Below are 16,558 nucleotides of genomic sequence, written 5' to 3' on the forward strand. Positions count from 1 at the left end.
ATTGGTTCACTAAATCATATTTTTTTGCTGTGAACGTCATACCAGTCTATTTCATTGGGCAACTGAAGCCCTCTCGTGCTGCTTTCCTGAATATTCCAGGCTACAGTCCTCTCTAAACCCTTGTCATCTGATGATGCTGTGTCAATATCAAAAGGCAGTTTATGAGAGGAGTCAAAACAGGCCAAGAACAGTGCCTGACTAATAGCAAGCGTTGGAAAATGTGAGTCTCATTGCTATCATAATGATCTGTTTCAGATGGTATGGTCATGCCTTATTGACCCAAGACCAGCCAGTCTCTTCTGTCTTACACTATTCTTTAATTGCATCCCTGCACTGGGATGGGAGACTACATAAGGGCAATGCAAGGGTCATGCTTTTTTAAAATATTCACCAATGTGCTCGCAAAGAACTCGGCACAGACAGTGTGTTCCATGAAATATGTATCAGTTGAGTTCGGAAAATTCACCCCAAATCTTACTGATAATTCTAACTGACCAAAAGTTGTTTAAGATAAATGATGAATATTGCAAATCCATAAGGTAAATTTTAGTTTTACTAACTTAATATTAAGAATGTTACCATTGCCCATTTATTGATTTTATAGGCAACACAGAAAAAAAGTTTATAGCAATTAAAAAGAAATTGTGCTATTATGTTAGAGTTATAGTATAATTGGATCATGGAGACTGAAATATTTTGGGGTCTAATTAGTCAGTTATGTCAGATATGAATGGAAATTAGGATGTCTTCAGAGTCAAAACACATGATTATTCATTTAATATTTGCAAATCAATCACAGCTATGCTATGCACTGCAGTCTGTGAACACTGGTTTCTCACAACACATACACTGAAAAATAGTTTTCATTTGTTTCTCCTTCTCAAGTTGACAAATACCTGCTTCTCTGTGAGGCCTTCCTTGAGTCCCCAAAGATAGAGTTCTGTGTACACAGCTACTATGATACATAAGTTCTGTCCTGTAGTTGACTGTTTACACATTCATCTCCTCTCCCAGACTGCACATCCTTAAAAGCAAAGACAATGCCTTATATTTCCATCCCACTTCCTGGTTCTCAACCAAGATCTGCCACAATATACACATTTAATAATTTTGGTTGAGTTGACAAATGACAGCATAAGGCACGACCATATAATTTGAAAGAGATAATACCAATGATAATGAGACTAACATTTTTGAATGCTTGCTAAGAGTCAGGCACTGTTCTTGGCTTGTTTTGAGTCCTCCCATAGCTCCCTTTTGATATTGATGCAATCACTATATTTTATGGATGAGGAAACTATCATGGAGAGGTTAATAACAAACTAATCTACAAAGAAAACCTTATTTAAAGGCACATAGCTGGTTTGTGGCTTAGCTGGAATTTAAAGCTAGGGAGATGGCTCTAGGATTCACTCTATTAACCATGACACCACAGCTAGTGACTCTACCCGGCAAAAATTCACAATGACCATCTTCAATGACAAAGTGCTGCCTGGCCAGTGTGGTTCAGTGGTTGAGCCTTGACCTATGAAGCAGGAGGTCAAGGCTCAATTCCAGGTCAGGGCACATGCCTAGGTTGTGGGCTCAATCCCCAGTGGGGGGCGTGCAGGAGGAAGCTAATCAATGATTCGCTCTCATCACTAATGTTTCTATCGCTCTCTCCCTCTCCCTTCCTCTCTGAAAACAATAAAAATATGTTTAAAGTGTAGCTCCACAGTGACTGCAAATAGGTGTTGAGTTGGTACACCTAACATGCAGATACTACACATAAATAGAAGAGGCCATTCCACAGAGGAGTGGGGAGAGAGAGCGCTGAAAGGCACAAGTTCAGTAACTGCAGACAGGGGCACTTGAGTCTGCCCTTGGGGAGCTAGGGAGCCCAGATCTAGGCCTGCCACTCCCCCATACTTGAGTCATGATTGTGCTTTCCTTCCTGGCAAAACCACTTTCAGCTACAGCCATCAACATCCTTTACCCCTTTGAAAGCACTCAGGAAGAACAGAGAGATAAGGGCAAACTGTACTCCCTCAGAAAGTCTTAATAAGTTCCTGGGAAATTGGCCCTCCTCTCTCTCTGAGAAATCTCAGGAGATTCTAAATCTCTTGCTGAAAATATTTATGATTTCATTATTTCTTTTTCTTCTGCCCAATGTCTTCATCGTGCTCCTCGTATTAGGTTTCTCTCATTACTATTTTGTTACTTTCAATGCTCTGTAGCAATCACTGCCATCTTCCCCCCTTGGCTTAACAACTGTGCCTGTCCTCCTATACCTCTCTTATCTGTAAGAGGCTGAGTATTCAGGGTGTTTTATTTTCCCCGTTCTTTATTTTTTTGGATTCCCCCTCATGGTCCTTTTCTCCTCTAGAGGCATGCTCATTTCCTGGTGGCAGATGCTGTCAATCATGGCAATACTTGATATTCTAGTCCCCAAGCACACACAGCCCCAAGCAGCCAAGGAAGAAGAGATCGCTCTTTCATTCATCAAATTGCACATCCTCTACTGCAGGCCTTTTAACCTACAAATATCTAAGCCCATCCTATTGCCAACAAGCTATAGTATTTTGTTTTGCAAAAGTTATTTTAAGTCATTGACTTGAAGGGTCATGGGATGAGAAGGGTGTTAGAGTCAGGGACCCAATCAAATGGGAGGTAGCTATCTAGAGGAACAGAGGGACAAAAACCATCAAAAGAAGATTTGGTCAAGAGAAAGATCAGGTCAGAAGAAGGAATGTTTACATGGAAACAATTTAGCTCCTGAGGCTGGTGGTACTCTCTTAATTTCTCCAGGGAAGGAAAAAAAAGTAGTTTTATTAAAGATTCATCAATATTAACTTTGTTTTCCATGACAGCACCAAGAGAAAGCTTGGGCAGATCTGATCTATTGCAGTGAGATGTCCCCACCCTAGTAAATATGGCAAATTTCCGGGTGCTGCTGGCATTCATCTCCATCCATCATGAGAGCAGCACGGGCTATCCACTAGAAACAAATGTTCTAGATACAGTATGTCAAACACCAGATGATGGAAACCTCTGAGAAGCCACAGGGAGCATGCTGGAAGCAAACAGACCAGAATGCTGAAAAGACCTCTGACCATTTTTCCACAGCAGAGCGTTAACTTGGAATCAACCTGAAATAATGCATTTGACCTTCACAAAAGGGTAATGGATGGACAGTTAACATTAGGCCAGCCAGGCTTCAGAGAATGCCGGTTCCAGCAAAGACAGATGATGAGGCAAACATACATAAATATGTAGGCAGAGATATAACTGAATTTATAAGTCTGCTCCACAGAGAAGGTTAAGCAGATAGTCTATTATGCACATTTGAAGAATGATCAGCCCTTTTGCAGGCTTCCATTCGTTGCTGAGAACTTCTGCTCGCGTGGCCACAGAGCAACCTGCCTATGAGACCCAGTCAGTGGTGTAAGAAATACGCAATGTCCAGATCAGTCTTACTTCGTAACAATCTGGAGACGCATACAAGCTATCTCTATCCTATGACCTTCACTTGTTAAAAAGGAATAAGACCAAAAGACAAAGTTTTATTTATCTTCTCCCTTTTGGTAAAGAAATAACTTCGTGAAGCCAACAAGAAGGCATTATCTAAATGTAGAAAACGTTGCTGTGTGGATCTATCTATCATCTTTCTACCTATTTATCTAGCCACTACCTGTATTTTAAAATAAAAATAGTAAACTCTGCATTATAACATCAACATCATATAAACTTGATCATCATACAAAGATAATTTTTTAGATGAGAAATTCATGATTAACAATAAAGTACTAGATGCAAATTATATGGAACGTACCAGACACGTCTTACAAATAAATGAGGGATAACAAATATGTACTATTATGCAAGAAGCTTCTTTCCAACAAAAATGTACTTAGTACTACTTAATGATACATGAAATAAAACAGTAAACTACTAGTTAAGGTGATCGGTTCTGAGAAACCAGGCATATTATGAGCTGCTTTTTTGGTTGTTTTTTAAACAGTAGTGTTAGGCACAAATATGATTCAAAAGAGGTACTCAATATATAACATGCTGTGCTGAAATAAAAAGACTGTGGCTTTATTAGCTTTTTAATTTATGAATGTTATCATAGGTGTTTTGGTTCTATAAAATAGTACAAGGTACATGGCTGTTTCAAGTGTTGTTCAGTATATAGAGGAGGAATGACCTAGGATCAGTGTGTTGTTGTTTTTTTCTCCCAACTGTGTTCTGTGGAGCCTAGGAGTTCCAGGGAGCTCCCCAGGGCCACGTTAGGGCAAAGAGGGAGCTCACTAGTGGGCATAGCCCTTGGCCCTCTGCCTCTATTTCGAAGAGAACACTTTGTACTTATTATTCTATAACTTGTTAGAAACCCAGGGGCTTGGATGACTATTGGAAAATCACCCAGAGAAAAAATAGAGATGTGGCATGCTTCCTTGGGTTTCCATTTCTTTTGGGATGCTGGAGAATGGAGCGACGCCTAGTATAAACACCCAGCTGTACCTAGGCAGAGTCTCTTCCTGTGGCCACCTCTGCCCTGGTTAAGTGTAGGGGGTCCTAAGCATTTGTTCACTAGCAAAGTCACCTGCGCTGGAGTCTGGAAAATGCCATGTCCACTATTTCTGAGTCCATGCATCGCACTTCTTTATGAATGAAACATACATTCCTTTTAAAAGATTAGAGGCAAAGGCATGATCTTGTGTACAAAGAGGCAGATAAAAGAGTTGGGGTGGAATGAGCAAGTTTTGAATGTCCCCGCGGGAAATGTCAGGCACCCCCTTTGATGTATTATACAATACACTGATTCCCCGTGGCCTCACCAGATAATGTCGGGTGAGTGCTCTGCAAAGTCTCGGCATTTTAAATATTTATCATGTTCTTTTTGGCTAGAAAAGATAAAACTATACCTCCTGGCCTAGACATGACTGAAACCTATAGGGATTTTTTTTCTATCTTTGTTTATTCTCTTGAAAGAATTTTATAATTAGAGAAAATAAACGAGTCAAAGCTGGTTTCACAATGTACTTTCCTTTTCAAGATCCAGCCTAGGAATCCAAAATCCAGCCGCAGTTCAATTCAAATCCTCAGCCTTAAGCTAGACACCCACTCTATACCAACACCCATGCTTGGCATGTTAGGGGCTGCAAAACTGATCAAGGCACTTTACCCCATGTAGGACTTTGCATTCCAAAGGGCAGAGTCCAGATATAGTCAAAAACGACCATAGCCCTAGCCGGTTTGGCTCAGTGGATGGAGCATCGGCCTGCGGACTCAGGGGTCCCAGGTTTGATTCTGGTCAAGGGCATGTGCCTTGGTTGTGGGCACATACCCAGTGGGGGGTGTGCAGGAGGCAGCTGATCGATGTTTCTCTCTCATCGATGTTTCTGGCTCTCTGTCCCTCTCCATTCCTCTCTGTAAAAATCAATGAAGTATATTTAAAAAAAAACAAAAAAACAAACAAAACGACTATAATCAGAAGTGCAAGAAAAGTGCTAGAATAGAAAAGCAAATGTCTTGGAGATAAGAGTGAGAAAATTTCACTAGTGGAATTGATTAGATTTTATAGAACAGCTGGCATGTGAGGTTCGCTTTAAAGGTCTAATGCTCTTAGTTTTTCATTCAGCAGCTACATGCAACTTCACACAGGCAAGTCACTCAACTTTCCCTAACTTGGTTTCCATACCTGTGAAGTGAAAAGGCAGAATCTGATTCAGTGACTCCATAATTTTCCCTAAGAGACACTGGCAGACTCTATCAACCACTTCTTCCCTGTCCCCAACAGGCACATACATGATACAGACCACCCAAGCTAATGATAAGGGGAATTAAGAAAGTCCAGCAATGGAAAGAGTCAATAATTAAATGCTTATTTAGAAAGTGCCACATATGGTATAGTAATGAAAACCCAAACATCTGGAGAAAAGTGTTTAATGTTGGCATGTACCAAGAGACCCAAAAGAATGATCGATGTGTTCTGGGGAGTTAGGGTCCTATTTATAGGATGAAAGTCTTGAGAGGCTCTCTCAGCAGAATTACATTCATTAAGTGGCGATAACACAGAAAGCGGAAGGAATAGGAATGTGAAGGGGGCACAGCAACTATAAAGAACAAATATGCTCTGGATTTTTTTCTTTGCTGCGAACATAGGGTGCAGAGAGTACAAGGATTTAACAACAGAATGACTGACTGCTGCACACATTTAAAGAAAAACACTTTATTTTTTCTTTTGTCTTCCAATGAATTCTACTTGGGAATGTGTATTCTTTAATCCTTGAAGATGTTAACATCTCATGAAGGGAGAACGGCTAAGTTGGTTGGGGCTTATGGGAAAGTATTGCTAATAGATACACACAGAGGATAAAGAAAGTTTTCTTTTTAGGCAGAATACCAATAAACTCGGAAGAATTTAAAAAAGGAAGGGGGGGAGGGAGAGAGGGCCCTCGGCTGAGCTTTCCGCATTGATTTTTTCTTTCTTTGCTACATTTGAATTGTTCTTCTCATTTACCCTCTACAACCCAGCTTTTTATTTTGGGCATCGGTTAAATCATCTTTTCTCATAGAAGATTATATTTATGTACCCAACAAACCACTGCTGACACCAACAAGCATTGGGATTTACCATGAAGTCGGGGTGGGGGGAGGGGGTAGAATGCTCTCCTTTGGAGATACAGGACAGACAGCTAAGCCTGCCTATCCTCTGCCACTAGGATCCACCCCATCCCTGTTCCTTTGAGCCCATCTTATACATCAGAGGTCAGGTGCAGGGTTCCTTCTGGAAGGCAGTATAAGATAATACTGGGGGGAATTGGAAGGAACTTAAGTGCCTTTGTCCTGCATAATGAATAGAGCTTGATCTTTTTCCTTTTCTTTTCCTCTTTCTTCCCCAGACCCCCTCCCCCTCGTTTTTTTAAAACATATTTTATTGATTTCAGAGAGGAAGGGAGAGGGAGAGAGAAACAGAAATATCAATGATGAGAATCATTGATCGGCTGCCTCCTGCACGCCCCCCACCAGGGATTGAGCCTGCAACCTGGGCATGTGCCCTGACCATGACCGGGAATTGAACTGTGACCTCCGGGTTCATAGGTTGACGCTCAACCATTAAGCCATGCAGGCTGGGCCCTCCCTTTTTTATTTTTTTAAATATAAATTCTCATTGATTGGGGAAATATATTCACACTTTAAAATGTTGTGCAGGGACTTTCTCTGGTCCAAGTATGTCCCTTTGGGGGGAGAATATGTATTTCACGGTGATGAATTCACTTCATCAGTAGAAAAACTGTACACAAATATACTGCTAGGATAATACCTGGCAGCAGCCTTTCTATGTCTCTGAATCAAGATTTCCTATCCTGACCTATGACGAGATTACAGTTTTCACGGTAACCGACCCATCCAGGGAAAGCTGCTGTAATTTACAGCAGGCTTGCAGCGAAACAGCCAGTGGACGATCATCAATTTAAACTGTAAATAAGGGCCTGCTTTGTTCTGGACTCTGATCCCAGGAACGCCCCTAACAAACTGCCTGCAAAGCCAGGGCAGGCCTGCTGCCTGAGACCAGTGATTGAAGAACCCCACTGGTCCTCAGGAGCAGCTAAAAATAGCAATGAGAACAGGAAGGCAAAACAGGTTTCTGGGACCGCAAGGCAGTGACCCCGATGTCAGTTTTCTTCCAGTGGCTCCCACAGATATGAAAAGCAAATAGAAATATCTGGTACAAAAGATGTTCCCTGGTTTTGGAGCTCCCTAGGGAACTCAAAGAACTAACACAACCCTTTACAGGAGCCTGCCTCTTCGCTGGAGGGCGCAGAAGTCCTGGGGGAATTGGAAGAAACTTAAGGGCCTTTGTCCTGCATAATTAATACAGCTTGATCTTTTCCTTTTCTTTTCCTCTTTCTCCTCCCCCCTCTTTTTTAATCTAAATCTTCACTGATTGGGGAAATACATTCACACTTTAAAATGTTGTGCAGGTACTATCTCTGGTCCAAGTATGTCCCGTTGGGGGAAGAAATACGTATTTCATGGTGATATTCACTTTATAAGTAGAAAAACTGGACACAAATATACTGCTATGTCAACTTTATTGATTTCGGAACCATTGGAAAGACCTCCATGGTCCTCCAATATTTCTTAAATCTATCAACATCGCGGAAAGTGACCCTGAAGGCCTCCGTTATCTGTAGAGGAAGAGAGGCAAACCCTTCTCTTACTCCCATAAATACGGTGACTTAAACAGCTCAGGCCTGGCTCTGCTTCTGGAATGGAGCTGTCCCAGAGGAAACCATTGTCTCACAGTCATAAGCAACCCCTTCTCTTTCTCTGGACTTAGGGTTGGCCAAGTCTTGCTTTCAGCAAAACTCCCGTGGCCAAACGCCCTCTCTAAAGTCCCCCAGATAGCTCTAGATTCAGGTGCAGTGGGAGTGAGACTGGGATACTGACATGAGTGGACTCCATGGCAGGGCACCTTGCTGTATGCTGTCTAAGCTTTCCTTTCAGTCTCAGGAGCTACCTACCTCAGGACTTCAGAGTCTCACTCTTCAAGTCCTGCTCCTGCAAACAATCTCGGAATCTCTAGGTCATCACCTATTCTGATGCTAATGAAAAGACTATGCTTACTTATGATATTTGACATCTTATATATTTTAAAATATATTTTTATTGATTTCAGAGAGGAAGGGAGAGATAGAAACATCAATGATGACAGAGAATCATCGATTGGTTGACTCCTGCATGGGGATCCAGCCGGCAACCTGGGCATGTGCCCTGACCAGGAATTGAACCACGGCCTCCTGGTTAATGGGTCAATGCTCAACCACTGAGTCACGCTGGCTGGGCAAAATCTTGTAATTTTAAATCATATTTTCTTCTAATGGACATTAGATTAGAACAATTCTCAGACCTCTTCTAGTAAATTTCTTTGTTTTGCCTAGATCAGTTTACAAAGGGGAAATGTAAATGACTCACCCACAGTCACCTGCAAGGTGGAAATATTCTCGAGGAAACTTTCAATGACAAAAATGTCATGTTCCATTTATTACGAAAATACAGGACCTCTGAGGGTGGAACGCTGGCTTATTTCTCTTTGCAGCCTATGGTGCTTACAGTTTGTTGATTGCTAAACAAAATTTATTAAAAATGTGAACTAGAGGAAAAATCAATAGGGTTTACAAGAATTGATTCAAAGCCAAGCAAAATAACTAAAGCTCATCACAAAAATAAAGGATAGCCCAGCCAGTGTAGCTCAATGGTTGAGTGTCGACTTATGAACTAGGAGGTCATGGTTCAATTACCGGTCAGGGCACATGCCAGGATCGTGGGCTGGATCCCCAGTGTGAGGCATGCAGGAGGCAGTCAATTCTCTCTCATCATTGGTATTTCTTTCTCTCCCTCTCCTTTCCTCTCTGAAATCGATAAAAATATTTTTTAGAGAATATAAGTTCAGCTCCTCAATTTAGTTCTATATACAGCAGATCAAAATTGTCTATATCTAATTATTGATGATGGACCAATAATCAGCCAGTAAGGGGGTGATAGGAATGTTCAGGGTCTATCTCTCAACATTGAAGATGACATTATTAAACTGTGGTGTGTAATACTGTGGCCATCAGCCACATGTGGGCACTTGCCTCTAAATGAATTAACATTACGTAAAATGTAAAACCCAGTTCCTCGGTCACACTAGCCATATTTCAAAATACTCAAGACCCCAAGTGGTTCCTGTCTACAGTACTGGACAGCATAGAGCAACATTCCTATTACTGTAGAAAGTTCTAATGAACACTGCTATTTATAGAGGATAATCACTACTGTGACCTCCAATAATTATATGAAGGAGGAGGAAAAAGAAGGTGAGAAAAGAAGAACAAAGGGAAGAGAAAACATTGATTAAGTTAACTAGTCTGTGCTAAACACTGGAAATGACTTATTTCATATAATATTCACAATTCTCCTCCTGAGGTATGTCCTATAATTATCCTCTATTTTACAATTGATGACACTGTGCTTGGAGGAGTAAGAACATCACCATAGTTGTACACTTGCTAATTGGCTTAGCTGGGTTTTTACTCCAGCCATCGGACCAGAGTCTATGGGCACCTGGAAAGTTCTGCTGCTCCTATTGAAGAACTTGACATGCTTAGAGCTACAGGGAACATTATACTTTGCATAAGTGGTTCTTCATCCTAGACACAAACCAGAAGCATCTGGGGAGTTTGCTCAAGGTACCTGAGCCCTAATCCCGAGCAATCGGATGGGACCGGGGCTTGGACATTTGGGGACCGCTTAGTGCTTTGAATGTGCAGCCAGTGTTGAAGATAACTGTTTAGAGTTGTTCTCATCCACCTTCCACAGTCTGGGTAACAAAATGAAGACCCTGCCCAAGGCCATTAACAGTCACTACTGACATATCTGAAATTTTCTTATTTAAAAGCAAACATTTTCTTCCTAAGAAAATATCTCTCTTGGAAGAGTAATAGGAGCAGTATATTGTACTATGACTGTCAACCACGAGACCTGAATTCTAGTCCAAACTGTGCCCATAACTGCCATGGGAGCAAACCACTTCTTTTCTTTATTATTTTTTAAAATATATTTTTATTGATTTTTTACAGAGAGGAAGGGAGAGAGATAGAGAGTTAGAAACATCGATGAGAGAGAAGCATCGATCAGCTGCCTCCTGCACATCTCCCACTGGGGATGTGCCCGCAACCCAGGTACATGCCCTTGACCGGAATCGAACCTGGGACCTTTCAGTCCGCAGGCCGACGCTCTATCCACCGAGCCAAACCAGTTTCAGCCACTTCTTTTCTTTAAACCTTAGTTTTCTCACCTGTAAAATTAGGGTGTGCTATATGGTGATCTGCCGGGTTCATTCCAGCAGTAACTCCATCCTGGCGTTTGTATGCAGGCTGCATAAACTTTAGAAATAAAACTCCCAACCTGCTATAGTGACAATGTACTCACGTCTATTCTAGTTCATTTATTTACTCCATGTCAATGGAAAACGGGGGGACATCAGATGAAAATCCCATCTTTTTGTCAAGGCTCATTCTGATTCTCATCGCTGATTGGTCAGAGGTCTTATGAGAGAGTCAGCAGCCTCCATCTAACAAGACTCATTGCCTGTAGTTGCCTTTTGAAAATGGTAATGATATACCTACACCTTGCCCTCCTACAGTCACAGCTGCTGATCTGAAAATTACAATGTCAGACATTTTACCACCTTAACGTTCATCAGCTCATCTATACATCTCTTAAAGCTTAACTGTAATGGATTTTTAGGTGGCTAGAGAGGTTAGCCAAGCAAAACAGAAATCATATCATGACTAAGTAGCATGCTGAATATACATTTCTTACCTTACGCTTGTTGGTAGGACACACGTAGAGATAACTTAAAATTGTTTTCAACCCAACTTTATCATTCAGCTTCTCATAGGTTGTCCCATAATCGGTTGACCTATAATTCAAAAGGAGCATTAATGAGGACAGAAGGATACGTCATTTGGCTGCTTGTCAGTATAATGTATGTTTTCCATAGTAGAATGGCTCTAGGGAAGTTGCTAAGTGATTCATGCAGTATATAATGATGCTTAATTATGTACACAGTGGCATCATGTGATGATTAACATTTGCATTTAAATTGAATTGGTAAAAATTAAAACTCCATCTCTCTACTGCTCCTTAACCCTTGATGCATGCACACTGCATAAAGGATGTGGTTAATTTTAAAAGCTTAAGAGATGAGCATTTCCCTTGTATTGACCAAAGAATAAAGAGATTTTTTGTTTAGATTTGACATTTCCAAACTTATGCTTTTAATCTTTGGCACAATGGAAAAGAAGGTTCTCCTGATTTATCTACAAGTTGTGTCTTCTTCCATGAGTCATAGAATATATGGTGGGTCAGTCCTTTCAGAGGTCAGTCAGTCGTTTCCTATTATTGAAGAGCAAGAAAATGTCTTAAAGAGTGAAATTTCACTATCTTACTCAGTGGCCTTTTCCAGGGTTAAGCAACCTGGAGGTGAGAGGACATTGCTTCTTGGCACTGACCCTATCTCTGTGGAGATTCTTTCATCTTTATCCAGCCAATGGTCAACAACTTATTGATTCAGACTGAATAAATAGGCCTTAATCACCTTCTCTAGGAAAAGCTATTATATATTTCAGAATTGTAATTGTATTAGACCATTATTACCACTGTGTGCAGTAGAGAATATTATCTGTATTTGAAGAAATTGGTTGAATGAACTTAAGTGACCTATACAAAGAAAATAGCCGATAGGTGGTCAGCTAGAATTTGAATCTAGGGATTCTGACCCTCAGTGCTGTGTTACCAATATTATGCCACAGCTTTATTTTTTTTTAATTTAAAGTAAACAGGTATAAATAAAAGTTCCTTTCAGCCTACTTTTTACATATAGGAGAGTCCTGATACCATTCATTTATTCATTCATTTATATATGTTTATAGAGCTCCTAAAAATGTACCAGGACACAATACATTACTCCTACTCTCAAGAATCCAACAGCTTTACACGAGAGGCAGCCACATATAAAGTTATGATGTGTTAAGTGCAATGATACAGATAAGAATTAACAAGGCTTAGAAGATAAAGTTGGTTTAATTAGAAAAACATAAAAATGTAATCACCTTAATTCATTTCTAATACTGATAAAAGTTACAAATTCCTACAGGTCAGAAAGGCTAAACAGAATTTTATGCTAATAATCTCATCACCATGAATTAAGTGCCTACTCCAGACCAGGCACATCAGCATGAAAGCTGTGTAACATATGATTCTGGAATTAAGGAAATAAGAATTTATTCTGGTTGAGGATCCAGGGTATTTTCACCCTAAAATTTATATATATATATTACCTATAAATATTATAGATAATATTGTATTCTTGCAATTATATATTGTAATACAATATGTAATATATTTGTATATGTTACAAATAGTAATTCTTCATAGAATTTAGATGATATTTCAAATCACCAAAGATTGGGATATAATGCAAAGAATTTTGGAAGACCTATGGAACTTGAAAATGGAAAATGGGTAGAACTTTTAAAAAGAGAACTGATAAGAGCACTATAAACTAGAAGGCACTTTGTATAACCTGAGGATAGAACCTGCTTTCCTCAGGGCCATTTGAAAAAAATCCAAAACTCTTTCATAGATTTTACCTCTGGATCATATTCTTCCCAAACTCATGCTGATGTGAAATTTCCTCCTATCTCCAAGAAATCTCTGAGACTTATTTTCTAACTTAGTGCAATCTCAGCATTTGTTAGTTTTTTCCCATTCTTACCCTGGCCTTACCGGGATACATGAGAAAAGTTTGAAAGGTAAGTGAGAAGAGAACTTTCTCTTCTTATAAAGACATATTTGTCTCAAAAATTTTACTAGCCTTTCTCTGGCTCCTTTTCTTGGATAGTTTTTTCTATTCATTATTCTGAACAATACTTACAAATTTAAGAACAAACAAATAGATTCAAAATCTACATTAAGGGTGGTGATGTGAGGAGAATGAAATGTGCAAATACTGTTGCATTAGTAAATTTTGCTATTGATAGGGGGAAATCAGTAGAACTAGGTTGGAAAGGAGAAAATGGTTCACTTTTCCTAGAGGGGGTAAAAGGAAAGGAGGCTATAGTAGTGGGGACCAGCCCAGAGAGAGTTGATGATTAGTTCTTATAATTTCTGTCAATTTGACCCCTGAGCTATTCAATGAATATTTTTAGATTAAAAAAATATTCTACAAGGACAAATAAAGATTATCCAATAAGAATTTTATATAAAATCATCCTCATTTGCATGTGTTTGTGGGTGTATGTATTTAACTGAAATCCAAATGTGATAAGATGATAATGAAGGAACTAGTTCAGATTTACATTAGCAACTTATTTTTTTTCAGAGAGCTTATACTATGTTATTGGATGCTTCCCTCTTATTATAACACTAGGGGCCCAGTGCAAAAATTCGTGCACTTTGAAAGGAACTGTGGGCTGCAAGGCTGCGGTGGGCACAGGGGCAGGTCTCGGCCCATCCTCTGCGCCCCCGCCTGGCCCCTCCAGCCATGGCCCCCAGTCCCCAGTCTTTGCGCAGCCCTGCTCCCGCTCCCACTACCTCTGCTCCCACCACCGCCACTCCCACACACTGACTGCGCTGTCCCTGCTCGCACTATTGGGGCCAGCACCATCAGCGGGTGAGCGATCGGGAATGGAGCTGGGCGCCGGCAGCGGGTGCCAGCAGCGGCTCTGGAGCCAGCAGTGGGTCCAAGCGGGGATGTTGCTGGCAGTGGGTGCAAGAGGCGGCTGCTGGCCCCGATCGCCCCTCAGGAGCAGGGGGAGGTGGAGAAGCCCTGAGGGGCAATCGGAGCCGGCAGCTGCCACACACACCTGCTGACGGTGCCGAGTGATCGGGGCCAGTGTTGGGTGCCGGCAGCAGGTGTGAGTGGGGCTGGCGCCAGCAGCAGGTGCAAGTGCCAGGCAGGACCATGGTGCATGGGAGCAAAGAATTTTCAGTAACCACCAAAGGCTGGCCCCAATGACAGCGACTGGCACCCCGCCTTTGTCCGGCACCCCGCTCACCTGCTCCACCATCCCACCACGGCTGACACCCACCATGTTCCATGCTCTGCCACTTGCTGCTAATGCCCGCCATGTTCCGCACGCGCCCCCTGGTGGTCAGTGCACGTCATAACGACCGGTTGTTTGGTTGTTCAGTTGTTCTGCCCTTTGGTCTATTTGCATATTAGCCTTTTATTATATAGGATCACCAATCTAAATCCTCTGAGGTATCTGCCATGACTTTTTGTGCTGTCTCTTGCCCCTTGATTTTTCAAACCTCATAAAGTAAAATAAAATGTGTGAATTCTCAATTCCAGCAAAGCTACATGTTTAAACATTATTCTACTGTAATTATTAATAGACAGGGAGGGAAAAAAATGATGCATTTTCACAAACCCAAAATGGCATAGACTAGCAGTTGCTCAAGGTTATAGCATAGAACTAGAATTAGAGAGCTGACATGTGCCGTGGATAAAACTAACAATCAGTTGGGATACACTGGCATAATGGTACAGAAATGAGACCATTCCAACATTTGCAAACCAGCTGGCAAATATTTGCAACACCAAGTTCTCTGGGTAGCACTTGTGCCAACCTCACCACATGGTTTATCCCCTGGAGGCCTCCTACATCTCTTTACAGTCAAGCAATCAAAAGACGGTGGGCTGGCAACACAGAGGTCCTCAAGGAACTTGCTCCAACACTAAGTGAAGCCCATGTTCTCATTGGTCAATTCTTTAGCCAATCCCAGTGAAGGCGACAGTGCCCTTGGGGAGGCACTGCACCCTGGAAGGCAATTCCTAGTGCCCATCTGCAAACCCCATTCACAGCCAACAGATGCTTCCAGTTATCTTCCCATGGTTAACTGTGGGAACTGCGTCTCCTAGGGATGTGGGCTCTGAAAGAGCAGAGGAGAGACAGACAGTTGAGCAGCAGGCTGCCTGGTGAGCCCAAGTACAAGCTGTTAATAAGTTAAAGTATCGTCCCTAGGGATGGGGACAGAGCAGTATTATCCAAGATTTTTTAAAAATATATTTTATTGATTTTTTACAGAGAGGAAGGGAGAGGGATAGAGAGTTAGAAACATCAATGAGAGAGAAACATCGATCAGCTGCCTCCTGCACAACCCCTCTGGGGATATGCCCGCAACCAAGGTACATGCCCTTGACCAGAATGGAACCCGAGACCCTTCAGTCCACAGGCCAATGTTCTATCCACTGAGCCAAACCGGTTAGGGCTATCCAAGATTTTTTTTAAAAGTTAGGAAACGTTTGATTAAACAAAATTTAATGTTCCTTTACTTCAGAACTTGTAAGTTTCATTATTCACATATACATAAATGTTATTATTCTAATAAATACTGTGAACCTCTTAAGTGCATATGTCATATAGCATTTTCCAAATGTATTTGATTATAAGATCCATTCTTGAGGTGTATGTAATGAGATCAGTGTTCTGAACAACATACTTTGGGGGACACAATATCAGTTTAAAAAAAGGAAAAGAAAGATTGTGGATCTTGGCTTTACAAGGAAAGGGGAACAATAAAAATATTTAAAACCAAATTTGCTAACATAAAGGCCAGCCTATGCGAACCATAATGTTACTATTGTTGTAAAGGCAAAACGCCACCACCAACAACAAAACCCAAGAAAACGATATTTAAAAATTATGCATCGTACAAAGACACAAATATATTTAAGATGCAATATAAGTAGCCTTGATGTCTCAATCTGTACCATTTTTTAAAACATTCCAAAACAAATAAATTTTTTTTCAGGTTTTGTTTACAGGTTGACTTATCTACAGATGAAAAACATAACTCCTGTCAGCACCTATGCTGTAGTAGAAAAAGCTAAAAGCTTCAAAAATAAGCACTCCAGGAAAATACATATGTAAGGGATTAAATCAAAGCTGGAACGTGTTTGCTTTTGAGCTTTAATCCCTACTTTACCCTCTTTACAAACATATCCTAAATAGTGACTTTA

The 16,558-nt window shown here is 40.9% G+C and overlaps 1 protein-coding gene across 1 annotated transcript in view; it reads right to left on the bottom strand.

Moving 5' to 3' along the window:
* Nucleotides 1-16,558, bottom strand: part of SORCS1 (sortilin related VPS10 domain containing receptor 1) — a 290,995-nt gene that overhangs the window by 202,913 nt on the left and 71,524 nt on the right. Inside the window, exon 3 of the mRNA XM_006088177.3 lies at nt 11,353-11,452. Within this exon, the coding sequence (XP_006088239.1) occupies nt 11,353-11,452 (100 nt within the window). The remainder of the gene's footprint in view (nt 1-11,352; nt 11,453-16,558) is intronic.

This window comes from Myotis lucifugus, unplaced genomic scaffold (assembly GCF_000147115.1).
Source record: "Myotis lucifugus unplaced genomic scaffold, Myoluc2.0 scaffold_44, whole genome shotgun sequence".
Lineage (NCBI taxonomy): Eukaryota > Metazoa > Chordata > Mammalia > Chiroptera > Vespertilionidae > Myotis > Myotis lucifugus.